The sequence below is a fragment of the Myotis daubentonii genome, chromosome 1 (genome assembly GCF_963259705.1).
Source record: "Myotis daubentonii chromosome 1, mMyoDau2.1, whole genome shotgun sequence".
Taxonomy (NCBI): Eukaryota; Metazoa; Chordata; class Mammalia; order Chiroptera; family Vespertilionidae; genus Myotis; species Myotis daubentonii.
This window is the reverse complement of record NC_081840.1, coordinates 20,424,944-20,449,869: the sequence shown is the minus strand read 5'-3', so window position 1 is coordinate 20,449,869 and position 24,926 is coordinate 20,424,944. Positions and strand designations below refer to the sequence as shown.

At 57.7% G+C, this 24,926-nt stretch overlaps 2 protein-coding genes across 5 annotated transcripts in view; one reads left to right on the top strand and one right to left on the bottom strand.

Moving 5' to 3' along the window:
• The first annotated feature begins 573 nt into the window (after positions 1-573).
• VASH1 (vasohibin 1) lies at positions 574-19,254 on the top strand. Of its 2 annotated transcripts, XM_059689590.1 has the most exons (8): positions 574-1,431; positions 1,857-2,240; positions 8,244-8,332; positions 9,532-9,588; positions 11,091-11,165; positions 12,114-12,495; positions 14,042-14,154; positions 15,260-19,254. In XM_059689590.1, the coding sequence occupies exons 2-8, from the start codon at positions 1,944-1,946 to the stop codon at positions 15,330-15,332; spliced, it is 1,086 nt and encodes a 361-aa protein (XP_059545573.1). In that variant the 5' UTR covers positions 574-1,431; positions 1,857-1,943; the 3' UTR covers positions 15,333-19,254. The 2 variants fall into 2 exon arrangements, with proteins under 2 accessions (XP_059545573.1, XP_059545562.1); XM_059689579.1 differs by having other exon boundaries at positions 574-2,240.
• A 3,280-nt stretch (positions 19,255-22,534) lies between these two features.
• The window catches only part of ANGEL1 (angel homolog 1), a 55,908-nt gene continuing 53,516 nt past the window's right edge, over positions 22,535-24,926 (bottom strand). For all 3 annotated transcript variants that reach the window (XM_059689549.1, XM_059689558.1, XM_059689565.1), the window contains one exon: positions 22,535-24,596. In XM_059689549.1, coding sequence (XP_059545532.1) covers positions 24,436-24,596 — 161 coding nt within the window. In that variant the 3' untranslated portion in view covers positions 22,535-24,435. The remainder of the gene's footprint in view (positions 24,597-24,926) is intronic.

Sequence of the window (24,926 nt, the reverse complement as noted above, 5' to 3'; positions counted from 1 at the left end):
ACCTCGGGCACCCCGTTTGCGGGGCGGGGGGGGGGGGGGAAGGTCTTGGAGTGGAACAGTGATTTTAACCCTTTCGCTTCCCGAGAGTGACCCTCACCCCAGATATCCCCCACCTTTTAGGAACGCGCGCGCCAGTAGGGCTCCACGCTCGCCCAGTGTGACGACCTCGGCTGACGGAGAAACTGAGGCCGCCAGAGGGAAGTGACCTGTTAGATGTCCCGCAGGAAAACAGACGCTGAGTCCGGTCTAGAACCCCGGTCTTCCAGGCCATGCTCTGGCTTCTACACCAGGACTGAGGGTCCCCGCGCGGTGCTTCCCCTTAGGAAATTCCCGACCGCGGACCTTCCGAGCCCGGAGTCGCCCGGGAGTGTGCATAGTTTAGCATATTGTAAACTTCTTCCGCAGCTCCGCACCAGCTTCGCGGCGCCGGGAGAGGGGTACGAGGGGAGCCACGCTCACCCCCGTCCTAGAGGCAACTTGGAGCGGGAGACACAGAACCCGCGGAGACGCAGACGCACTGGCCCTTTAAGGGGGGGACAGGGCGCATGCGCGGCGCGGGCCGGGGCCCAGCAGGGTGGGCGGCGGGAGGGCGGGGGATGAAGCGGGCGACAGCTGGGCCCCGGGGCGGTGGGGACCACAGCGGGCCCGGCTTTGCCTTGTTGCTGAGCCGCGACCTGTGCACGCACCCCGCGCTCTGCGGACTGCTCTCCCGGGACTAGCGCAGCTCGCGCTCGCCCAGGCTTGGTCACTCGCGTCCAGCTCCACTCGCCGGCCGGGGCTGCGCGAGCCTGCGGACCTGCCCTCCCCGCCCTCCCCGCCCCGCTGATCCTTTCTCCACCTCCTCAGCCGGGGCCGCAGGAGCCTGAGCGAGCGAACCGCCCCGAAGCATCCTTGGCCCGCCCTGGCCGCGCCACCGCCCATGCTGCAGCCTGTCCGGGGCGGCGACCCAGCAGCCGGAGCCTGCAGCGCGGTGACTTCAGCTTGGCCCCTGCGCGCCGCACGGGGCAAAGCCGCGGAACCCCGGGCCCCGGAGAGGGACCCGCGCCCCGCGATGGCTGGGCTGGCGCCGCGCCGCCCAGGGGGCCAGCTTGCCGCCTGCTGAGACGTGCCCGGCTGCGGATCCGCCGAGCCTCGGCGTGCCCCGCCCCGCCCTTCCCCCTCCTGGGGGCTCGGCTGCAGCGTCCGGGGAGTGAGGGGACAGGGCAGAGACAAAGCCCACTTTGTGCGGGGAGTTGGCTGCGGGCGTGGAATGTGCGCGTCGGCGCGTGCCCCCTCCCCGCACCCCGCCAGCTGCGAGTCTTGGCTCCCGGACTGATCACGGTGAAGAAATCGCGCCCCCCCGCCGCCCCGGGTCGGGGTTTGGGGGTCCGGGCTCCGAGCTGATGCGGCCTGAAGTCGCCCGGGTACCGCCCCGCCCAGGAGCGCGCGCAGGTGTGAGCCTGCGATGATTTGCGGAGGACTTTGTTCTCCCCAAAACTAGCACCTGGGGGGCCCAGTCAGCGTGGGCATCCGTGCCTTGGCCCTCTCGGCGGCCGCAGGTCTGAGCTGCCGGGCCTCAGTTTCCCCGGACTGTTCTCTCTGCAAGCCCAGACTGCTGCCAGTCATTGTTCTCGCTGTCAAATGGGGGTGCTTTCTGAAGGCTGCCAAGTTGGGGTGTTCCCTCTTTACCCCGTTTTTTCAAAGAGCACCAGGCCTCTAAGGATGACCCCGGACCACTAACCCTTCTGTCCCCCACTGCACGTTGAGGCACTGATTTTTTTTAATTTTCTTATTGAGTAGTATTTTATTGTACCGGAGCCACGCCCTGGTTTCTTAAAGGCGCCTGTACTCTGTTTGGCCATGTGTTATCTCTGCAGCTGGTGTGTGGGAGGCCTCCTGTGAGCCACCAGTTTTCCCCTGCCTTCCGAAACGTCCTTCCTCCGGCCCCTGTCAAGGATTTGGGGATGCCAGGAGGGAGGAAGGTGATCGGGGGCGGTGCTGCCCCCGCCGCTGCCTCCACTGCCTCCCCTGGGGCCAGGCGTTTGGAGACCAGCGAAGGGGCATCCGCCCAGAGAGACGATGAGCCAGAGGAGGAAGGGGAAGAGGACCTGCGAGATGGAGGTGTCCCCTTCTATGTCAACCGGGGTGGCCTGCCTGTGGACGAGGCCACCTGGGAAAGGATGTGGAAGCACGTGGCCAAGATCCACCCCGATGGAGAAAAGGTGGCCCAGCGGATCCGTGGGGCCATGGACCTGCCCAAGGTGAGGGGTTTGTGTGTGTTGGGGGCAGGGTGGGGGATCCGGGTTTTCATGACGTTGAGGTTGAGAGAGCAAAGCCACACTTTCCTTGGTGGGGCAGGGGGCTGTCATGGCAAGATTAAAAATACAGGCAGGTTGTGCCTTGCAGAAGAACTTTCTCCCGGCTGCAGTTGAGGTGGTTCTGTGAGGCCCACAGCCCCATTTCCTGGAAAGCTCCTCTGTCTTTTTTTAAATGCCCATGCTTTATGGGCAAGGCAGCAGATTAACAAGTACAGTAATGTGGGCTGACATCTTATTTACTAATCCAGAGAACTGTGGGCAGAGAGAGAATGAATGACTAAGGAGGATACAGGGCTTCACATATTGAAAAAAACGTTTTCATGTGTTATCTCACTGAATTCCCCAACAGTCTTGTGAAGTAAGTGCAGATTGAGGCCCATTTCCCAGATGGGAAATATGAAAACTCAAGTCAGAACTCAGGGCCCCATAGCCAGTAGTAAGTGGTAGAACTGGGCCTTCGGGTTCCAGGTGATCTACTCTGCTGGGCACTAGATGGGGACAGTTAGCCGTGCCCTGGCTGGTGTGGCTTGGTTGGATGTCGTCCCATGCACCAATAGGTTGCCAGTTCGATTCCAAGTCAGGGCATATACTGGGGTTGTGGGCTTGATCCCTGGTGGGGGTCGTACAGGAGGCGTCTGACTGATGTTTCACTCTCACGTCAATGTTTTTCTCCCTCTCCTTCTTCACTCTATACAAAGCAATTAAAAAAAAAAAAAAAAAAAAAAAGAACCAGCTGGAGTGGCTCAGTGGTTGAGTGTTGACCTATGAACCAGGAGGTCACAGTTCAATTCCCAGTCAGGGCACATGCCCAGTTGCTGGCTCAATCCCTAGTGGGGGCCGAGCAGGAGGCAGCCAATCAATGATTCTCTCTCATTATTGATGTTTCTATCTCTCTCCCTCTCCCTTCCTCTCTGAAAGCAATTATATATATATATATTTTTTTAAAGAGGGCCTAGGGAGAGGAGTAAAGTTAAATAAATTTTCTGTACACGGCTGGAAGTCCTACATGACGGCTGTCTTCAGTTGTGTCACCCACGAAGGCTGAGGCTGTGTCTCATTCCTCTTTGTCTTTCCAAGGTTTCCTGTGTGCCTGGCACAGACAGGCATTTATGTGTTTGCTCAGTGAAAGGGTGCTTGAGACTTTGCATGCTGTACAGTGGAAACACATGCCTGATTTTTCTCTCTAACATCTGTGGCCAAGTTAATTAAAGAAGCAGAGGCTTGAAATCCCCAAAGAAAAGCTCTTGGGACAGAGGTCTGAACCCAGAGGTTAGCCCTGATGGTTCAGGTGAGAAGGAAGGGGCTGGGCAGAGTGGCAGGTCAAGTGGATTAGACAGAGACAAGTGTCCTGTTTTGTTTTTACCGAGTTACTGGTAGAGCCATGAGGAATTGCCTTCTGGGAAAAGGGAATTCAGAGGCCGGAGTTGGAGCAACTGCCTGACGTTTCCTAGGTAAATAAAATGTGGGTTGATTTTGAAGGGCTTGCCCTCTTACTAACTCAGAGTTTATTTAGCTAATCCACTATGGATAGACATTTTGTCCTATAATATATTCTTAAAATGAACACTGGCAAACAAACATTTTAAAATGTAAATTCGGGGGTCCATCTCTGGTTATCTCCTTGAGATAAATTCCTAGACGAGAAAGTATTGAGTCAAAGGATATGACTGTTGGGTCCAGATTGCTCACCTATCTATCTATCTGACCTTAAGCAGGTCCCTTGACCCTATCTGAGCCACAGTTTTCTCACCTGTCACCTGGGGTTGATTGTGGTGAAGATTAAATGAGAGGCTGTACTAAAACATCTGCCAAACTGAAGCCTCAAACCAATACTAGCTATTGGGTGTTCATTTCCTTTTCCATGTCCTTCATCACTCAGAACATATGAGCTAATTAGGCCAGAGCCATGCGCTTCTCCCACATGAACAAGTTGGTGTTTAGCAGACAGCTCTCCAGCCATCTTGCTTATGTCTGAGCCATGTTATAGAAGAATGTGAATGGTTCTGGAGACTAAAAAAAGAAGAAGAAAAATCAATGAGTTTATCAGGGATAATGTCACCCTCAACCTGCATGTATAGGAAAGATACCAATGAAAGACTGAAGCTGTTGTCGGTGGAGGAGTGTGTGTCATGGCCAATAGGAGTATGGTAGTGTCACGGGAATTTTGTGAGAAGATTGGGAAAATCCAAAACTTCCCCTCCTCAAACCACAGGAAAAAGTGTTGCAGGTAGAAAACCCACCCAAGTCTGTGTGGGGTTCCTCCTTGGCCTTGGCCCAGAGTAGAAAGCAGCCCCGGAGTCTGGGAGGCATCAGTGGTTGGATCCCGCAGTGCCAGCAGCCGAGTGGGCTGACCACTGCACTGTCCCCTCCTGACTGGTCATGTCCTTGGAGTTGGCATTCTCTGCAGAGGTCACGCCATGGTGGGCCCAAGGGATGTTTTGTTGGGACAGCACAATATTTTAGAAGAGCCTTGAGCTAAAATTTAAAATTGGGAGATTTCACATGAAGATCCAGATTTCAGGCATCATTTCAGAAGATCTGGGCACAGAGACTCTGCAGTCACAATGGCAGTGGCAGCTGGAGCTGAGGAGTGGTTTCCCCTCCCCCCATTGGCCACAGTCTATGCCACTCACTCCCAGCCTGCCTGCCCCATTTGTTACCCACATGGTCCCTGCGGGTTGTTGAGTCTGGGATTCCTGCCATCCCTGCCGTGCAGTGTGACCGAGAGAGAGAGCTCTGCTCCCAGAGGCACCAGCTTAAAATCCTGGCTCTCCCACGATGCCTTCTGTGAGGAAGGTCTGCAGGCTCCTTGTGCCTCCGTTTTCCCAGCTATAAAATGGGGATAATAGCAATATCCATTTCCGAGGATGTCGGGAGGGACTGATAAAGTGAAAGCACGTGAAACAGGTGAACACATCCCTCATACCCAGCAAATGGAGCAAGGACTGAGGGTGCAGCCACCCTACAGGCGCTGCAGGGAAACATCCTTTACAAGGATGGTACCGGTATGTTAAAAGGCAGCCGTTTCTAAAAGGATCCCAGGTCCAGGGACAGTTTGTGCTCCTTCATAAGACTCTCACCTTGATGTTCTAGGCTGCCACCGCCTCTGAAAGCTCAGGGGCCACTCCTCCCCGAGCCAGCTGCTGGAGGCCTGCTGATGTGGCTCTGGCCACGGGTCTCCTACAGAATACAAGTTTGGACGTCGAGCCAGCATGTGCTGACCAGTGGTTGGCACACGCTGGAGTGACGGTGACCGTCAGCAGGAACTGAGCTTTGCTGCGTGCCTGAGCCTGTTCTAAGGCCTTGACATGAGCATCCCAATTTGGCGTCATGGTTCTATTATGGTGCCCATGGTTCTATTATGGTGCCCATGGTTCTATTATGGTGCCCCTTTCACAAAAGAGGCATCTGAGGCACAGACTCATTAGGGAGCTTGATGCCAGACAGTGAATGGCAGGGCTGGGATTAGAAAGCGACAGTCCGGTTCTGGAACCACTCTGTCAACCTCTAGGCTTCTCCTGCTTCTGGCCCACACACTCAGCTGTCCTCCTCCCCAAGCCTCCCTACTGTGCTGGACTGAAATGGTCTTCACCGGGGGAGTGACCGAACAGAGCTCAGGACGTTAGGGGTTCCTGCAGCAAGGCTAACCCTTGGCCTAGGTAGTGGAGGAGGAGTTGTCTGGGAAGCCAAGCTCACTCACCCCCAAGCACCCTGACCCTCAACAGTGAGAAGCATTTCCTGGCTCCTGATTTGGGAGGGGGGAGGGGTATGGGGCAGATTCAGGCTCCCAGTCCCAAAGTGGGCCTGGTCGATTGGACGTACAGAAACGTGCTCACTTGTTTCTGAGCGGGTGTGTGCTGGTGTGACCGTTCGGAAGAAAGGTGTGGCACTGTCTGCAGTGGTTGCCTGAGGCAGCCTGGGTCACGGAGCTGGCTGCAGCGAGCCTCAGTGGTGTGGCCTCCGAGGCCCTGCTGGGAGTCCAGGTCCTTTGCTCGTTCAGAGTCATTGCCTTCTCCCGGAGCAGCCAGTGCCTGGCGCTCTGTCTGGATGGCCCGGATGTCTTCCTGGGTGCTGCCACTCCTGGCCCAGGCCTGGGTGAGCCTGGGCACGGGACCCTGGGGCTGCAGCTCCCTCCTTGGTTGGAGTGTCTCAGGGGGGTGCACTTACAGTCTTCAGCCACAGCTCCTGGAAATCACGGGGTGCCCTCATTTGAGACGTGCCAGTGGCCTCTCAGGGACCTTCCACCTGAGGAGGCTGGGTGCTATGCTGTAAAGTGCGAAGTGATTCCCCTCCCACCCGCACCCCGTTTCCTGACCCAGGGGAGCATTGGCACAGGGTGGTCAGGCAGGAAGAGGGAACCCCCCCCCCCCCGCAACTGTAAGTGGTGGTGCAGGTTCAGGCAGCTGTGTGATGTGAAAGGGGGAACAGCTTCTTCCAGACAGAGGTGTTAGCCTGGGGGCCGCCCAGCCTGGGAGGAGGGGCCCAGGAGCTGTGGAGAGGAAGTTCATGCAGGGCTGTCACCGCCAGTCTTCCCTCCTGCATCCGGGCCCTTTGGAGTGAGCAGGTGTCCACCACAGGCTGTCCTGGGACCCCTGGCCATCTGGGGTGCAGTGACCATTGTGTGTCACTTCCCTATTTAAAAGGCTGTGCCCTGTGGGCTCAGCACCTCACTACAGGGAGAGCCTCCCCGACCCCAGCCCTGCCTCACCCCTCCCCTTCACACACCCCTGCCCGCCAGACTGACTCCCAACAGCCCAGCCCGCTGGCTCTATGAAGAGAAGCTGGTGGGGACCAGGGCCATGCGGGCGGGGCCTCTCTATGTGAGGAAGCCGCAGGCCACCCACACCTGGCAGTAGCCAAGGGGGAGCCCAGAGGAGTGGGACTTGCTCCTAGAAACCTGGTTCCTCTGCCCAAAGAAGTCTGTTCTGAGGCCTCAGAGGGCCCAGCCGGGGCTCCTCAGCCTCCTCAGCCTCTGCCTCGCTGACTTGTTGCAGCCAAACTGCCAGGATTTGGGCTCCGAGGACCCACACCCGCATGGTGGCCCCTTTCCCTGGAGACCGCCTGGTTGCTGAGGGGACGGCCTCGGGGATCTGCAGCTCTGGCCTACCTCCTCGCAGCCCCAGCCTTGCAGTATCCAGCCATCAGGAGGCGCCTGCCAACGCCCCTGTCTCTCCCCTTCTGGGCTGCACACTGGAGAGACCCTCCTGGTGGGAGGACTGCCTGGTGGCCTGGTCACCGCGCTGCTGCCAGGTGTGGAGCCGCAGGAAGGGAGGTTTTGAAGGGGAACCAGGGCTCCTGTGCCTCCATGAAACTCCTCCAAAGTGGCTAGACCGTGGCAAGAAGAGCCACAGCAAGCCCTGTCGCCCCGTGTCCCTCCGCCTGCCACCACGGACTCAGTCCAGTCCCGGTAGCAGCTGGAGGCCTGGTCCATGTGCTGTGACAGGGGTGGGTAGCACCTTCTGCCAGGGGTTGGGGGTGTTCATCCCTCGCTGGAGGGCTCCCCCAGCCCAGGGCAGGCCCTGAGGGGATGGGACACCAGGTAAACTGGCTTTCATCCAGCACTTGAACCAGAACGAGCCCCACATCCAAATGAACTTCACCGCAATATTGACATTCTTGTTAAGCCTTAGAGTCGATGACTATTTAAAATCCAAAACAGTCGGTGAGTCAACCTGTGTTTTTCTAAATTTATTAAAGAAAACAAAATCGGAGCATCAACAGAAGCTCCACGTGAGGAATGCTAGTAAGTGCCGGAGGGAGAGGCACGGCCACGGGGGAGGTCTGGCCGGAGCCTCCATGAAGGGTTGCCAAAGAGAGAGGCTCGGGGTAGGAGGGAAGCGGGAGGCCCCCTCGGCATTGGCTTCTCTGGGGGACAGTCTGGGTTTCCGGGGGCTGGAAGCTTTGGGGAGCCTGCCTCTGTGACCAGGGCTCTTTCTCTGTCCCCAGATTCCCATACCGACTGTGCCTACGTTCCCGCCCTCCACGCCGGTCCCTGAGCGCCTGGAAGCCGTGCAGCGCTACATCAGGGAGCTGCAGTATCCTCCCAGTGCAGGGGCGACCGCCGTCGCGCTGGCCTGCTGGTCCAGAGGCTGAGCGGGGCTTGTTTTCAGCCTGGGCTGGAGAGGTATCCACAGAGCAGCGTCAGGCCATAGCCCAGGCCGCAGCTCACAGGGCATCTCATGCCCCTGGTGTTGGGCAAGCCCAGCCTGTGCAAGCAAGCCCAGGGACTGTGGTGCGAGCCAGACCCACTCTGGCCACCCGCTTCCTTCTCCGTGTGATGGGGCAAATGTCTCCTGCACTACTTGCTGGTCGTGGCCCTGTCTAGGTCCACTAGCCCGGACCTCCTCTGCTGTCCATCCAGCCCAGCAGAAGGAGGGAGGGGAACTTTAAAGACTAGTCGTTTTAATGGCAGTGGGATCAGGGGTGGGGGGACAGGCAGAAGAGGAACAGGATTTTATGCTCCAGGAGGTGACATCCACATCTTGGCATGTTCTCCCAGTTCTTTGCCTCTTTCTTCCCTGGCAGGGGGCCAGTTGCCCAGCAATGAAGAGCTGGACCCCGAGCCCAGACCCCACAGGTTCCCTGCTCTGGGCCCCTCTTGCTCTCTGCCCTGTATGCCCTGGGTTCTCTCCCCCAGCGCCTCTAGCTGCAGGGAAGGCAGAAATGGAAGGGCCGGGCCCTAAGCAGGAGAAAGCCAGGCTGGTTCCTGAGAATCGGATCCAGCTCTTCCTTTGTCAGTGGGGCAATTCCGGCCTTGAAACAGGAGGATGGCCCAGGAGCAGCACCCAGCAATGTAGCAACGCTGCCCACCCCCAACCCCCGTCCCCCTCCCCGCCTCCCCCGACACACACACATCAGCCTTTTCCTGTAGGTTCATGCTGCTTCCCGGCTGTCTAAGCCCAGCCACTTTCCCAGCCCTGGCCTGGCTGCCTGCTCCACGGCTCCCTTCCCAGGAGGAGAGGCCGCGGGAGAGCAAGGTGGAAACCACAGAGGAGAGAGGACAGAGGGACAGAGAGGGGCCGTGTGGGGAAGGAGGGGCACATGTGCTGTGTCCTTCTCTCCCCTCCAGATGATCAACGCTCCCCCCCCCAGGTTCCTCTCAAGAAATACTTTATGGGGTCCTGACCCAGCCTGCACCCCTGAAAGTGCTGGGCCCCAGGGTCTGACGGATGGGTGGGGAGGTGGGACATGCTTCTGCCAGACCAAGCTGGGAAGCCCTTAACCAGCACCGCAGGTACAATCACACAGGGACCCAGTTCTTTGAAATCAAGAAGAGCAGACCCCTCACAGGGTAAGTGAGGGCGCGCGCTGGCTCTCCGCGCCACGGCGGGCAGTGCTCCTCGGCGGGTTGCAGCGCCTCGGGGCCTTGGGTGGAAGCTTGTGAGGCAGGCAGGGCCTCTCCCAGGGAGCAGGCCGCAGGGGTGTGTCCCCCTGCACCGCCCCATCTCCTTCACCGCACACCGCAAGGGTCCCAGGATGCCACGAAGAGGAACTGGGGCCGAGATGAACACCAGGCTCCCATGCTGGGGGCGACGGGCAGCCCCCCTGCTTGCCTTGGGAATGACAGAGGGTGGCCCCAGGTAGAAGCCTGTGTATAAGCCTTATTGTTTTCTTTTTAATGAGGTGAGCCTAGCAGGAGAGAGCTCCCCCCATTGCAGGGAACCTGTGGTCACCCCATTTGCCTCATTGGACTCTTCTGGTCATTTAGTACAAGGCCCCGTGTCTGAGCAACAGGCACCCCTCCTCATCTCTCGCTTCCTAACCCACCACCCAGCGTGTGGACCCCTGGCTGGCTTGGCCCTGTGGAAGCCCCAGGACAGAGGAGAGAGGAGTGAGTGCCACTTCCTCACTGGGCCTGGGGCGCCTGGGAGCTCCACCCAAAGCTGTCCATGGGCTTAAAACCCTGTGTTTTAAAAATTAATGTGGATTTTACATCTTGTTCCACCCACAGCCTGTCCATGTTCGCTTTCCAGTGAAGAATGCTTTAAGCGGCTTATTAGCTAAATTCCTTAATGACCCCCTGGTGGGATCCAGCCTCCCTCACCCTAAAAGCTTTGCTCTTGCCCTGTGACTGCAGAGTGACGGGCCTAGCTCCAGCCTCAGTGGGTGGAGGAGTCCAGCGCCGTCCTGGGCGAAAAGGCCAGCGGCCAGCCTGCATTCTTAGACCTGGAGGCAGCATTCAGGGCGGAAGGAGGAGCCAGGCCTCAGGAACAGGCTGTCTTAAATGGCCTGAATTCCAAGTTCAGGACAGGCTGGGGAGTCGCCAGGCTACCCGCCTGAGATGCATGTCCAGGACCCGGGCAGCTGGCCAGCCGTGGGAGAGCAGTTGCCATCAATTACAAGCTCTTTGGAGACACCAGGGTTGGTCAGGAGCGTCCACTGTGCTCCAGAAGGGACAGGATCAATGCCAAGGTTCCCAGCATCCATGGCACGCTTTCCCACCGGCCCCACCCCCACCCCCACCCTCCAGTGGCTGTCAAAGAGCTGCCTGTGACTGCGTGCTCCATTCATGCTCCCGCCCCCAGAGGTCAGGAGCCTGGGGTGGGAGGAGGAAGTGAAACGAGGGAAGGGAAGGGACCTCCTTCCTTATCTTAGTTGGCTGCCTCTTCTTATACCCTCTCTGGCTCAGGGTGGACCTGGGGGAGGGAAGGGAGGCTCTGGGCCTGAGCTGAGGCAGCTTGGATGGGAGAAGGTCTCTGTTCTAGCACTTCTAGTCCACCTGCCCCCTCCTGGCACTCCCCCACGGGAAGGGCTAGAGGCTCTGCCCTCATGGCTCTGCCTCCCTGCCCCCAGGCTGATGGACCTGGCCAAGGAAATGACCAAAGAGGCTCTGCCAATCAAATGCCTGGAAGCCGTGATCCTGGGAATGTATCCTTCCTCAGCCCTGGGAGGGGGCGGGCACACTCTGGAAGGGGAGGGCTGCATGGGCTCCAGGCCCTCCCTGCTCACTCGCCCAGCACTCGTGAACTGGGCTCCAAAGTGAAGGGCTTGAGGGGCCTTGGTCCCCCAGGCCTCAGCGGCTCACTTCCCAGGCTTCCTGGGAAGCTCTCTTTTGAGTCACATGGGTACTGTGGCCCTGTCCTCTGACCCCTAGGTCAGGGCACATTGTCTCGCAGAGGCTACTGCGCCATTTCCAAGGACCAAACAGCCTGGGAAAGCAGGCTGAATGCCAGCATGTTGGCATTTCCAGGGCATGGTGATTTGTGAGGTTGACGGGTGGGATCTTTGGAACGGAGCTTCCTGTCTTTAAAAAGCAAAGTAAATAGGGGTTCTCAGTCATTCCTCCCAAAGGGCAGAGCTGGGACCTATGGCTGGGCCCCACGGTGGGCAGACAAGCCTCCAGTTAGGGCAGTGTGGGGAGGCAGGTGCATATGGCCAGTTCTCTGACCTGATTGGTTCATGCAGGAGCCTTGCCCCTTTTTTGTCATTTTCTTTTATTATAGGAAAATTTAAGCTGGTGTGAACATAGAACAATATAATAAATCCCATGTGCCCAGACTCATTAGAGAGCCCTGAGGTTTGGAGTGAAGGACTCGCTATTAGCTGTTATTCTGTGAACAGTGCTTGATGTCATAGCAGCAGCCACTAGTCACTGAGAGCCCTGCCCCTTAGAGATTCAGTTTAGTGAGCACCTACTGTATGCCAGGCGCAAGGCTGGACAACAGGATATGGAGGTGAGCAAGGCATGGTGTCAGGAAGGGGGGGGGGGACTCACCCAGACCGCCCCTGGGATGGGGGGCGTGCAGCCCCAGTAGTGCCCCCACGTGTTGGCCCAGGCCTCACCGGGCGGTTCCTTAGCTGAGCTGACATGGCCAGTTACCTCACCAACAGCATGCCCACCCTGGAACGCTTCCCCATCAGCTTCAAGAGCTACTTCTCAGGGAACTACTTCCGCCACATTGTGCTGGGGGTGAACTTCGGGGGCCGCTACGGGGCCCTGGGCATGAGCCGGCGCGAGGACCTGATGTACAAGCCCCCCGCCTTCCGCACGCTCAGCGACCTCGTGCTGGACTACGAGGCCGCCTACGGCCGCTGCTGGCACGTGCTGAAGAAGGTGAAGCTGGGCCAGTGCGTGTCCCACGACCCGCACAGCGTGGAGCAGATCGAGTGGAAGCACTCGGTGCTGGACGTGGACAGGCTGGGCCGCGAGGACTTGCGCAAGGAGCTGGAGCGGCACGCCCGCGACATGCGGCTCAAGGTCAGCGTGGCGCCCGCCCTGCCCCGCAAAAGGCCCTCTCCCCGGGGTGGAGATACAGGGGCCGCCGCTGCCTAGAGGGACACTCCTCCAAGGAATGCCATCACCCCTCACCCACCCCGCTGCCACCCCAGCCGAGGTGGGAGGGGCTGGTGGGTGGGAAGTTTCAACAGTGTCTTCGCTCAGCTCAGAGGTCACTATTGTTGAGACAGTCCCTCAGGCGGGCAGGCCGAGGAAAGCTGCAGGAGGCAGCGGCAGTGAGTTGGGTTTGGGGAGAGGGCCGGCCTTGACACTTGGGGGGTGTGGGGTGCACTCCAGGAGGAGGATAAAGATCTCTGAGTAAAGATCCACTGGTGGGAAGTCAGGGCCTGTCTGGAGGAACTGGTGGGTTGGGTACAAGTGGCACCATCACCCCTGTGCATCCTCTTTTTTCCCCCCTACATTTTAAAAAATATATATATTTTTATTGATTTCAGAGAGGAATGGAGAGGGACAGAGAAGTATCAATGATGAGAGAGAATCATTGATTAGCTGCCTCCTGCATGCTCCCTACTGGGGATTGAGCCCTCAACCTGGGCATGTGCCCTGACCGGGAATCAAACCGTGACCTCCTGGTTCATAGGTCGACACTCAACCACCGAGCCATCCTGACTCTTGACCCCTCTCACACACCCGCCCTCCAGAAAAGGACTAGGAGGAAGTCAGAAAAAGAAGTCAGACCATGGGAAGATAATGAGATAGTAGTTCCTTCTGCTCTCCCCTCAGTGAGCAGGAGTGGGAGGGGTGCTGCCCCCTGAGCAGGGGGGCTGAGCTGCTGCGGAGTTTGCCCTGAGCTTGACAGTGGACAGAATCGTGGCCTCTCCCTCGGTCCCCCCCGGACTGAGGGCGCCTCCCCTGGGGCCTGCCAGACCCTTCCTGGGGCTCAGCCCCTCCCCATTGCTCCGTCACTGCTGTGCTGTGATCTGCCCCTCCCGGCAGCCTGGTGCCAAAACCATGACCTCAGTGCTTTCACATCCACAGATGCTCCCCACAGCCTGCCCTGCCAGCCCGAGGCCATGACCTTATGGGTGACAGACTTTCCCCCAGGGGAGGAGCAGGCGGCAGCCAGCCTGCAGCTTCTGCTGCCCTGGGCTGCCTCCCTCTGTAGCGCTGGTTGCCCAGCTCCCTGGCTCCTGCTGCTGGAGGTCTTCACACCTTCAAGGGAGCAGTAGGATCCCAGCCTAAAGCTCAGACATGGGCGGCTTCCCCAGCTGGCACATCTGCCTGGCATGGGTAAATGGCCCTTTTCTCGGGGGTCTCTTACCACGAAAGCTCAGTGACATCCCCCATGTCCACACTATCTTAGGGGTAACTGGGATTGAGCAGCCTGCTGAGGACCCCCTGCCCTGGCAGCGTTAGTGCCCAGAGAACAGGTTTGGGGAGACTGGGCAGAGTGGTGGTTTGAGCTTCCTGGGTCCACCCAGTGCAGCCTCGGGGCATGTGGCTCCACAGCAGGCCAGTCCAGGCTCTGCGGCAGCCCTGGAACAAGTGTTGCTTCCTCCTCCCCAAGATCGGCAAAGGGACCGGCCCTCCCTCCCCGACCAAGGACCGGAAGAAGGACGTGTCGTCCCCACAGCGGGGCCAGTCCAGCCCCCTCCGCAGGAACAGCCGCAGTGAAAGGCGGTGAGTGACGGAGCCGGGAAAAGGCTCTCTCCTTCCCTCTCGTCTTCTGGATCCCACTTCTTTTCACCCCACTTTTCTCATTCCCACTGTTCTCTTTGCCCCCGCTGAAGAGAGATGATTTGGGGGGGTGGGTGGGTGTGTTTATGTGTTGACACCTCCCAGCAGCGATGCAGTCCCATTTCCCCAGAGAAAGCAGCACTCACTGGCCCACTGGTCACCCTGGCCCCTGGCGAGAGGTCTGAGGCCAGCGTCTGTGGGAGGGAGAAGAGGAGGGATGGGCCCTGCCAGACAGAGGTTCTCCCAGAATATTGCTGGGAAAGGTGTGAACACCAGACAGCAGCGGCTTGCGACGTAACCTTTGTCCCTGCGAGCCTGTGGTTTTTACCTCTCTCTGGATCAGTGATGGCGAACCTATGACACGCGTGTCAGAGGTGACACACGAACTCATTTTTTTGGTTGATTTTTCTTTGTTAAATGGCATTTAAATATATAAAATAAATATCAAAAAGATAAGTCTTTGTTTTCCTATGGTTGCAAATATCAAAAAATTTCTATATGTGACAGGGCACCAGAGTTAAGTTAGGGTTTTTCAAAATGCTGACACGACGAGCTCTAAAGGTTCGCCATCACTGCTCTAGATGGCAGAAATATCCCAGTAAAATGCCAGGCCACCACCTCTGATTTGTCTCCTACCTGTCAGACTGGTTCTTGCTTTCACTACCCTTGTCATTCAGGAGCCACCTGTCTGGTAGGATTTAGGGGCACCAAGTAGGCTTCCGATATCCAGCATCTTTCGTTTCCATCTAAAGAACTGGGTCCCCTCACAGAGGTTTACACATGAAGCTTTTACAGCCAACTGTGGCCAGATTAGCTGACCTCCAGCAAAGGCCAGCAGCCTGTAAGGGATCTCAGGGACCACACTCTGGACAGCACCGGCCGCCCGGGATTCCAGAAGCAACTCCCAGGCGGACTGTGCTGCTGCATTCGGGCACCGTGAAGAATGGAGCAGGGAGGTCCCAGGGGCAGCCTCCGCTTGCTCCCTCCTCCCCCACATCCCTGAGGGACCACTCACCCTTCTCCTTCCTCTGCTCTCTCCTCCCTGCAGGCCTTCGGGTGAGAAGAAGCCTTCCGAGCCCAAAGCCATGCCAGACCTCAATGGGTACCAGATCCGGGTGTGAAGTGGGTGGCAGCACCCGGCCTTGCGCACTCCGGGGGGCCAGGATCGCCTGCCAGAACCAGCCTGGCTCCTGGGGAAGGCAGGGTTGGTGATGGGGCAGATGAGCAGCGGCAGGATGAGAGTGTTCCAGCTCAGCCACCCAGGCTGCTGCCCCTCCCACGGGGCCACGCTCCTAACTTTGGGCGAGAGGCAGTGTTCTATTTGGAGTTTTTAACTTGACAACTACAGCTTACGGTATTTGGAAAAACTAAAAATGTGACGGACCTGCCACTGGCTGGCAGGCCTGTGCTTGGGAGAACTAACTGCCATGCGGCTGAGTGAGAGGGGTGGGGGGAGGGGGGTGCTGGCTCTGCTGGTTCCCCTGCCCCTGGCGACTCTGGGATGTGGGTCCATCCCATGTATGGGAAATCTCCCAGCCCACAAGGCCTGTGGCGGGACGGCAGAGGGTGGAGGTGTTTCTCCACGTCCGCCTGCCCTGGCAGCATCTTGACCAGGGAAAAGGAAGCAGGGTAGGAAGCATCCTGGGAGAGGTCTGTGGCCCATCTCAGGAGCTTGACACAGGTGACATCTCCCCAAGGGCGCCAGTCCACGGCCCAGGAGAGCCTTCGTGACCTTGCAGCCTAGACAGATGGTGCTCTGAGGACTGACACCGCTGGCACGCCCCCTGCTGGGGGGCTGAGGGAGAGCCCAGGAGAGAACCACTGGGGAAGAGTTCCTGAGCCCTCACCCCTTCTTGCTCAGCCCAGATCTGCCTCTTGCTGAAGCTGGGCTCCCTGCAGAGGGCTGGGCTGTGCTGAGGGCCCAGATTTGCACCGGGCTCAGAGTGACTGTGGGGACTGAACAGAGCTGGCAGGCCCAGGAGCTGTGGCTGGGGACAGGGTGGTACACTCAGGCCTGGGTCTGTCCCTTTTCCTCCCCGCTTCCATTACCTCAGCCCTTGTTGGAGAAATGAAGACCTGGTCAGAATGCTTGTGCCCAGGTCCACCTCCCCTCATCTAGCAGCCTGTTTAGGGTCGGGGGTCCCAGTGATGATCAGGCCTGTTGTCAGGGAAGAACCTGAACAGCCGGATTTGCACAGCCCTCCCATCTGGCATGAGAGAACTGGCGGGCAGGTGAGAGGTAGTAGAAAGAGGCTGGTAGGGTTGGGGGAAGGTTCTAGAGTGTTAAGCAACCAGGAGGTGGAGGGCAAGGGTGCATTGTGGCCCCTGAGGAGGGGCAGAATCTGAGAACTGGGGGTGTATGTGAGAAAAGGATTTGGGGGAGAATTTAGAGTCAGGCTGCCTTGGGGAGCAACGAGTTCCCTGTTGCTGGAGGGATTTAGGCAATGACTAGATGGCTACTTGTCTGAAAGCGGTTGAGAGGATCCAGGTTATGGAAGGGTAGCTGGATGGGAGGACCATTAAGGTTACTTTTAACTGAGAGGCTCTGATTCAGCCAGGGGCAGCTGTCATAAGGCTGCAGAGGGGCTGGGAGCCTGGAAAAGGGAGGACCAGAACTAGAGTTGTAAACTCAGATAACCTCACAGGGCCAGGCAGGTGATGAAAAGGAGGACTGCAGGGCTGGGTGGGGACTGTGGCAAACTAAAGAGGGCATAGGCCCCATTAAAGCGGCCACTGCTGCTCAGTTGTTCTCAGAGTGCAGGCCCTGCATTGCCAGATTTTCTGAGATTTTCAGAGGCCAGAACTCTGAATTTTTATGTGAAATATCCAGATTTTTAAGTGTTGGCAATCAGTTCGGGGAATTTTAAAAACCAACATGAAAGAGAATGCCTATTTGTAATCTCTGAAGTGGAGAGCTTGTGCTGGGAAGGAGTGCACGGACGTGCTTTGAGGAGGGAAATGTGAAAGTCCTAGGCTTCCCAGGGCTGGCCAGGCCAGGACAGGGGCCTCGCTGCTGCGGCTCCGGAGTGGGCAGCGTCCCATGTTCCTCACTCTCCCTGCAGACCAGACACTCACCAGAGTCTCCATGGCTGCTGTGTCACCAGAGGGGGTGGAGGGGAGTAGCGGGAGTGCAGTTCTCAACCTGCTCCGGAAGCAAAGAAAGAAGAAGGGAGGGAGACAGGTCTTCTTTGCTAATGGGAGCATCCATCAGGAGTGGCACCAGGGGCTGGCAGCTCTTCAAACCAGCAGCTCTTAGCCCAGAGCCAGGCCCAGCAGGGAGGCCAGCTGGTCAGTCCCTGGGGTTCCTCGTGGATCACTGGTCCCTGGCGAGGTACTTAACCTGCCCCCTGGTTACACCTCAGCCAGAGCAAGTCGAGGGCCACTGTGACCCCTGACTCACCGTCCCATCCCAGCTCTCAGGGAGAGGGGTGGTGGTCCTAATGTCGCCACGTTCACCTGAGATGAAGATGGCTCACTCGGGAGGCATGAGGCTGAAAACGAGGCCATTTCCGGGTCTGGGTGCAAGTGCCTCATGCAGGCCGCTCCGCGGGGAAGTGGCCCCACCTGCCCCAGTGGACCACAGGGCTTGAGACACACGCGAGGGAGCTGGGAGCTGGGAGCTTGGGTCAGGAAAACGGGGAAGCTGCGTCCAGCACAGAAGCCTAGAAGGATGCTCCAACCCACGGGCTCCACCACAGAGCCTCTGGGAAGGAGGAAGCAGAAGGAAGGCCCTCCCCCAACTGCTGTCTGATCATTCTAGCTGACAATCCCCAGCACCCCCCTCCTGGCTGAGGCCGGGGCCTGTGGAGACCACCAGGGATACAGGGGATGTGGATACGTGGTGCTTTTAATTTATTTTTAACTTTCTCATAGGTAGCAACCGCTCCGGGCATGTTTACACAGGCTCTGCTTCCTGGGGCTGGCCTGGCTGCAGTTTCTGGCTGCAGAGGCAGGGACTTTGAGGCCTTAGTCACCATCCTCAGTGTCACCTCATCTCACTTCCTGTGAGGACCCGCAGCCTGGCTCCTCCCGACTCAGGACTGCCTTCCAGCTCTCAGTGTGGGCTCCTCTGCCCCTGGGGTGTGGGCTGCTGGCTGAGGGGTCAAGGTGAGGTCAGAAAGAGCTGCTGGATGAAGGTGGGTCAGGTGGGGTGGGGGTGATTGCTCCCCAAGCCTGGCTCCTTGTGTTTGGTGCCAGGAAACTGGGTTTAGAGAAGCCTGCCGATCCCCTAACTGCCAGTCCTCTCCCTCCCATGGCGTCAACACACAGTCACCCTCACCCATCACACCAGCCACCCCATCCTTCCCAGGCCTGGCTAAGCGGGGCGCGCAGTAGCCCCAGCCCCGGGACAGTGGTGAAGCCTAGGGCCAGGGGGCTGAGGAGCCGAGCCCGGAGGAGCCGTGTCTGCTTTCGGCCCTGTCATCTCACAGCCCACCCCTCCCCACCGGGACTGACTCCCTGGCTCGGGGATGGGTCTGAGTCAGGTCAGCAGCCTTCCCAGAGGCCTGTGTGCGCCGGGGCCTCTTGTCTGGGTGGTTTTCTGGCTTGGCCCCAGAGCGCAGGGAGGTGAGAGCCGGGCCGGCCTATTGATTGCGTGGTCAGCTCCGTGTGTTCACAGCCCCACTTCCCTCGCTCCCAGTGAGAAACGGGGAGGTCCTCCGAGGAGTGTGGGGAGGAGGGTGGGCCTGGGGCGGGGAGGGCTGCCCAGGCCGCCGGGCCGCCGTGGTGCTAGCTGCAGGCCCGTCAGTATTGACCTTCTCGCCCGTCTTGGTGCTCCAGTGCCCCAGGCGCACTCTTCCATCAGACCTGACGGGAGGAAACCGGGTGTGCGCGGCCCGGGCCCGGAGATGGCGGCCGGCCTTTTCCCTGGAGTTTGTGTTGCGCTGCGTGTTGTACTAGTTTTGTCCTTCCTCTTCTCATATCAGTATTGCGCCTCCCCATCCACTTTTACGCTTTGTCTCATTCCTGTCCTCACCCTCCCACCGAATGAATAAAGTGTCCCCAGCTCCGGCTGCATGGGCTGGGAGGAACCGGGACCTGCAAGCCTTGTCTCCTTTCCTCTGGGAGCCGGGGCTGGAGCCACCCGCCACCACTGTCGGCCTCGGCGTCTCCAGGAAGAACCTGACCAGAGGTGAGGGCAGCCCCACAGCCCCTGCAGCCAGGATGAAACTTCAGGGTTCCTAGTCTGCCCCCTCAGCCTGCTGAAGCCACAGAGCTCTTGTCAGTCCTAACTGGGGAGACCTTTCCTGCTGGCTATAAGTGAACCCCTTCTCCTTGGCACAGCCAGCCTGGTCCCCGCAGGGAGGGTACGCTCCATTCAAGCCCCACTCTTCCTCTCCTCGTCCCCAGCAGTCAGTCCCTCCAGAACAGAGGAAGGGTGCATGTCCTCCTGGGAGATGAGGTTATTTCAGGAAACCATAGCAACAGGGACCTGCAGTCCTTCTCATCAGTTACCAGTGCAGACTCTGGCAGTTAAAGCCACAGCTTTGGAACACACGCCTGGGTCCCTCCGTCACCCATGCTGCTGCATCATCCCTCGACTCTGGGCCTCTTCCGACGCTTTCAGATAAGCCCAAACAGTTGCAAGCAGCTTGCGCAGAAATATCTTTCAGACCTGGAAGCATTTTTACCGTTAACCCTTCCTGCTCTCCTTTTATTCAGCTTGAGAGTAAAACCTAGACTTATAAGAGGTGGAATGCTCCCTACTTCTTACCCCAACCAATCCCCACAAAGTCCCAACTACAAGTGCAGTTGGGCACAGCAAGCGCCCTCCCTTGCAGCGTGTGCTGGTGAGGCATGGCAGCTGGGAAGAGGAGAGGCCGTCCATTGGAACCCACAAACGTCTCAGACACCACAGCATTAAATAGGCACAGTGTTGTTACTTACAGGCTCAGGTAAATCAGGTTAATACCAAAAAGCACCTTTCAATAAAGGTAACAGAACTTGGGACTAACGAGGACCATACACCTTTACCCAAAGGCAATGTCATTTACACATTCAATCCAGTAAAATACCTTTGAGTAAGGGCCTCGTGGGTGGGCTCCAGCGAGATGGACTCACAGCGGGCCCTGGGCTGCTCTCTTGCAAATGAAAGCTGGGTAGGGGCTGGGGGAGCATGCTGAGTCCAAGCTCGTGCTGGACACGCTTGGCTGCTTAGAGCTGCTGCAGAGGTAAATGCCGTGGCTCCAGCAGGGTCAGAACCCAGCCTGCCGGGGGCTCCGCATGGCCTGCCGCCCTGCTGCTGTCAGGCTCCCAGCAGGTGCCTGCCGGCTTTCGGCACATGATTTGGGGTGGGCCTTTGGATGGAGGTAGCACTTCTCAGAGCCCTGAACGTGAGGAGGCTGAAGTTCTGCCACCCTATCTGCCAGGACCTGACATCTCGACCAATGTGTCGAGGGCAGGGATGATGATAGGCAGTGGTAGTCAGCCCACAGAGTGGCCAGGTGCAGGCTGCCTGGCAATCCTTAGTGTTTGCCAAGGGGGTGAAGGGACGTGCTGCTGGGGCCTGGCAGGTGGTAGAGATGGGCCACCTCAGGTCAGCGGAAGGGACAGCTCTCTGAGGCCAGCCCACTTGGGAACGTGTCCTCTCAAACCTGCAGCCAGAAAGGACTTAGTCGTAGGAAAGACAAAACCTCCAAGAATTTAAGTGTAGAGGCTCCTTCCTCTCCACCGCTGGGTGAGGCCTCAGGCCTGAGGAGCACAGAAACTGGTTAGGGTTGGGGCAGAGGCAGAGTTCCCTTCAAAACACTAAGTTTACATTCTCCTAAACCAGGCGAGAGCAGCACCCCAAGCTCTCATCAGCCTGACCTTGCGCACATTTGCTCAGGAGGGGACGCAGACAGGAGGTGCACCAGGATGAGCCTAGAAGTGCAGGGCTATAGGTCAGCTCCCTGCCCTGGCTCCCTCCTACACCAGGGAGGAGAGAAGCCACACTTTGCCTATGTAGCCAATCAGAAAAACAGTCCGTTAGTAGCTACACCAGGGCAAGAACTGGAGAGAAAAACAAAACTGAGTTTAAACATAAAAGCACACCAGTCGCAGCCTGGTGGGTGGTTTCCCTTCTCCCCCCACCAGCGGGTCTGCTCTGAAAGGTAGCCTCTCCCCTACTCCTGGAAAGGCTGTGTGCTGAGGAGCATGGGGTGGCAAGAATTAAAGCAAAGGAGACTCGCAATTTATCTCTTTGGGATTTCTGTTTCCTCGGGTGTAAAGGTAATACCTGAACACCTGAACTGCCCATCGCAGTGCTGTGATCTACGCATGGTGGGCATGAGTACTGGCTGACAAAGTACGATAGGGAACCCTCTAGGCCAGGAAAGGGGTCTCTGGGGATACACCTCAAAGCTGAGGAGGTATGAAACAATGCCAGCCCATGGGCCAATCGTCCAGCCTGGCTGGGGAGAACTACCCACCCGCACCTCCCACCAACACTCGGAAATCCTCAGCAGCCCTTGCTTGTCAACGCCCAAACAATACAATTTCAGATCTGAAAATTCCTCACAAGTGGAAAAGATTATTGCTTTAATTTCCATTTCACCAAGATATATGACTGAAACACAAGCGTTAACTTACCCACAGTCACCAGGCCAAGATGACCAGCGGTGTTCCTAATCCCTCGTTCCCTCTCCACGGACTCCCAACCCAGGTGGTGCAACAGAAGCACCCTGGTAGCTTTAAGTAACTCTGATTCTCAGCGGCTGACTCACAGGTGTGGGGTCTGGGAATCTGGTCAGGTAAGGCAGAAAACCACCCCCCGTTTCAGAGCTTCCCACGCGCATGCGGGCTTGGTGGGCTTGTGGCTTAAGGAGGCTGGAGACAAAAGCACCAGCAGAGTGCAGCCCAGGAAGAAGAGAAACCTTTCCAGCAACAGATGGCCCACAGCTCAGCTCTGGCTGCAGAACGCAAAAGAGATTATCAGAAATAGCAGCTCAGCAAGAGGCATCCGCCGCACGCACCAGGCCTCATGCAGCTGCCATAGGAAACATTTCTCGTCCCACTATCCACACAGACCCTCTTGAAATGCAGTCTGGACGGGTGGGGGGTGGGGAGCAGCAGATGGAACAGAACAACAGTGGCTGAGAGAGCTCTTCTCTCTGGCTGGGCGAGGATGGAGAAGAGAGCTGCCCACGAAAAGTCCGGCAGAGGCTTCGCCCAGGCCGTTCCCCCACGGCCTCAGTGATCAGAGGGAGAGTCCCTCACTCTTCTCCCGTGTAGATTTAGGACTTGAGACCCCGCCACAAAGCCAGTCTCCTCCTCTCGGCCCACCCCGTTCTCCAGGCCTTCTCTCCCCTGTGCCCTGCAAGATCCTAATAAAATGACCAACCGGAGGGGGGAAAAGTAAACCTTTATTTGGAAAAGAGAATTTAAAGCCCCATTTTGTTTCCAAAACAGAAACAAATAAGAAAACAAAACAAAAATGATTATCAGGCTACCTGCCCTCTGCCATCTTCAGCCATTTTTAAACTGCATTTCCTGGCAGAGAACAGGGAAGGGCAATCGTCTTAGAAAACAACAGGGCACTGTCATCTCTGGAGGTGCCCAGAGAGAGACAAACAGAGTGTACGGTGGGGATGGACAGGCAGACCTGGGGCTCAGACAGGCACATGCCCACTACCCAGGAAACACTGTTTAAGAATACACGCATATTTAAATTTCCGAGAACCTAGGTGTGGAAAGTTTATAACCACGAGCACAGCAGCAGAATTCAAGCTGGGTCTTTGGCTTTCAGAAGAAGGAGAGATCATTAAATTCACCTCTGGCTAACCGCCCGTCTCCGGCTTCTCGCCATCCCTTCAGTCCTGTGCTGGAGGGCAAGTGGGCAACAGCAAGTCAAATCCACCAGGGCCAGCAGCCGTCTGAGTTAAGGGATATGAGGAACAGCTGACCTAGAACCCCCGGGGCCACCCCCAGCAACAGAAGATTAAGGCAGGCAGGTGATGCTTGTGGGCACGGAAGCCCCCTGGATGGGCCAGGTACCCAGCGCGAGGAGGGAAAGCCGAGGCAATGAGCGCAAGGCCTTGCTGGCCTGAACTACTCCTCAAGCACTTGTGCCCAAGGCCACCTTTTCACTGAGAAGGTTTGGCCTGAGCTAAATAGCAGGCTTTTCTAGGGAGAAAACGGAAGGGGATGAGGGAGGCAGCAAACAGTAAAAGTGGTGGAGGGAAGAGAATAGGTCCCTGAGGTCCTGAGTCCCAGCTGAGGCAGCTGCAGAGCCCGCCTGCTCTCTCCCTACGGGACACGCCCACTTCGCCCTAGCTCTGTGGGCTACAGCAGCGGTCGCCAACCGGTGGTCCGTCAGGTCCCAAAGGTTGGCGACCGCTGGGCTACGGAGTCCAGTGCGCCCACTGTTTCTTGAAGGTTCTTTCTCCTCACCCTTAAGGAGTTTTAAATCTCAAGTCACTATCCCAGCCCACAGACCCCACACAAACTTGCACCCTCCTCGGGGACAAGCCTAGGGAAAGCACACCAGGCCTTGGGGAGCTCGGGGGTGGAGGCCCAGAGGCCTCTGGGGCAGGTACTGCGTCCCCAATTGTGCTGCTCCAGGCTGGGACCCTTTCATTCCCAGAGCTCAGTGATGAGTATGCCCTGGCTGGCACGATGAACGCCTAATGAAACAGAGGATAAAAGGAGAAAGGCCCGTGCCCCTGCTGCCTGGCAGCACACAGGCACCAGGTGGTGCTCTCAACCTGCCCCTAGGCCGGCAGCCCCAGTGTGGACAGCAGGCTGATCGAGGCAGGTATGGCCGCACAGAGCAGTCCCACCTTGAGAGGATGCACACACACTATACACATTTCACACGTGTGTGCCTGGCAAGAGGGCTGGGCACAGAGGTTGTGAGGACGGGGAGGAGGTCGGATCAGAAAGTACCACCAAGAAACGGCCTGAAAGCAAATAACAAATGAGATCAATAGCTCCCACAACCCTGGTAATTAAAAATCAAGAGGAGCGCTGGATACATGGAAGGAAGGGGGAAGCCCCCCTTCCACCTCTCCCAGGGCCACCAGGCATGTGGCACAAGAGGATTAGGAAGAGGTTGGGGCAGGGAAGGGACCACAGGCAGAGAGCCTGGACAGGCCCACAGAAAATCTAACCATGGGAAAAGGGAACAGGAGGGGAGGGGAGGGGCTGTAAGTTTCTTGGATCTAAGTTTCCAGAAGCATGGGATATTTCCAGTCTCTGACCCAGTGGGCTCTTCTAGAAGAGCGGCTCTCTTCCCTTGGGAGCCCATCATGGGGCGGTCACTTCCATCCCGAAGCTGGCCAGCAGGCAGAGGTGGTCTGAAGAGCAGAAGGGGTTGGGTAAGCCATTGGCAGCCCAGAGAATCTCTTCAGAGAGGAGGGAGAGACGGCCCAGGAGCTTGAGCGTTCCATCTTGATATAGCCTGTGATCTGGGGCACAAAGCGAAAGCCAGAGGGCAGAGGGTACGAGAGTCAGTCACACTGCATGGAGAGGGCAGGGCCTATGGAAGCTATGCCTTACGGAGGCTCCATCCCCTTGGCTGCCCACCCTCCTTCACCTCCTGCTGCCTCTAGGAGAGGCCTCGTTTTTCTCAGATACTCCATGATATATCAAATGAGCAGGGTGGGTTCCAGGGAACTGTGGCAAAATAGAGAGCGTATGCCCAGGCCCAACATTACAAGATCTTGTTTTCCAAGAGAAACTGGAAATCCAGATTTTCTATACAAAAATCTGATTTTTAAACATAGGCAATCAATTTA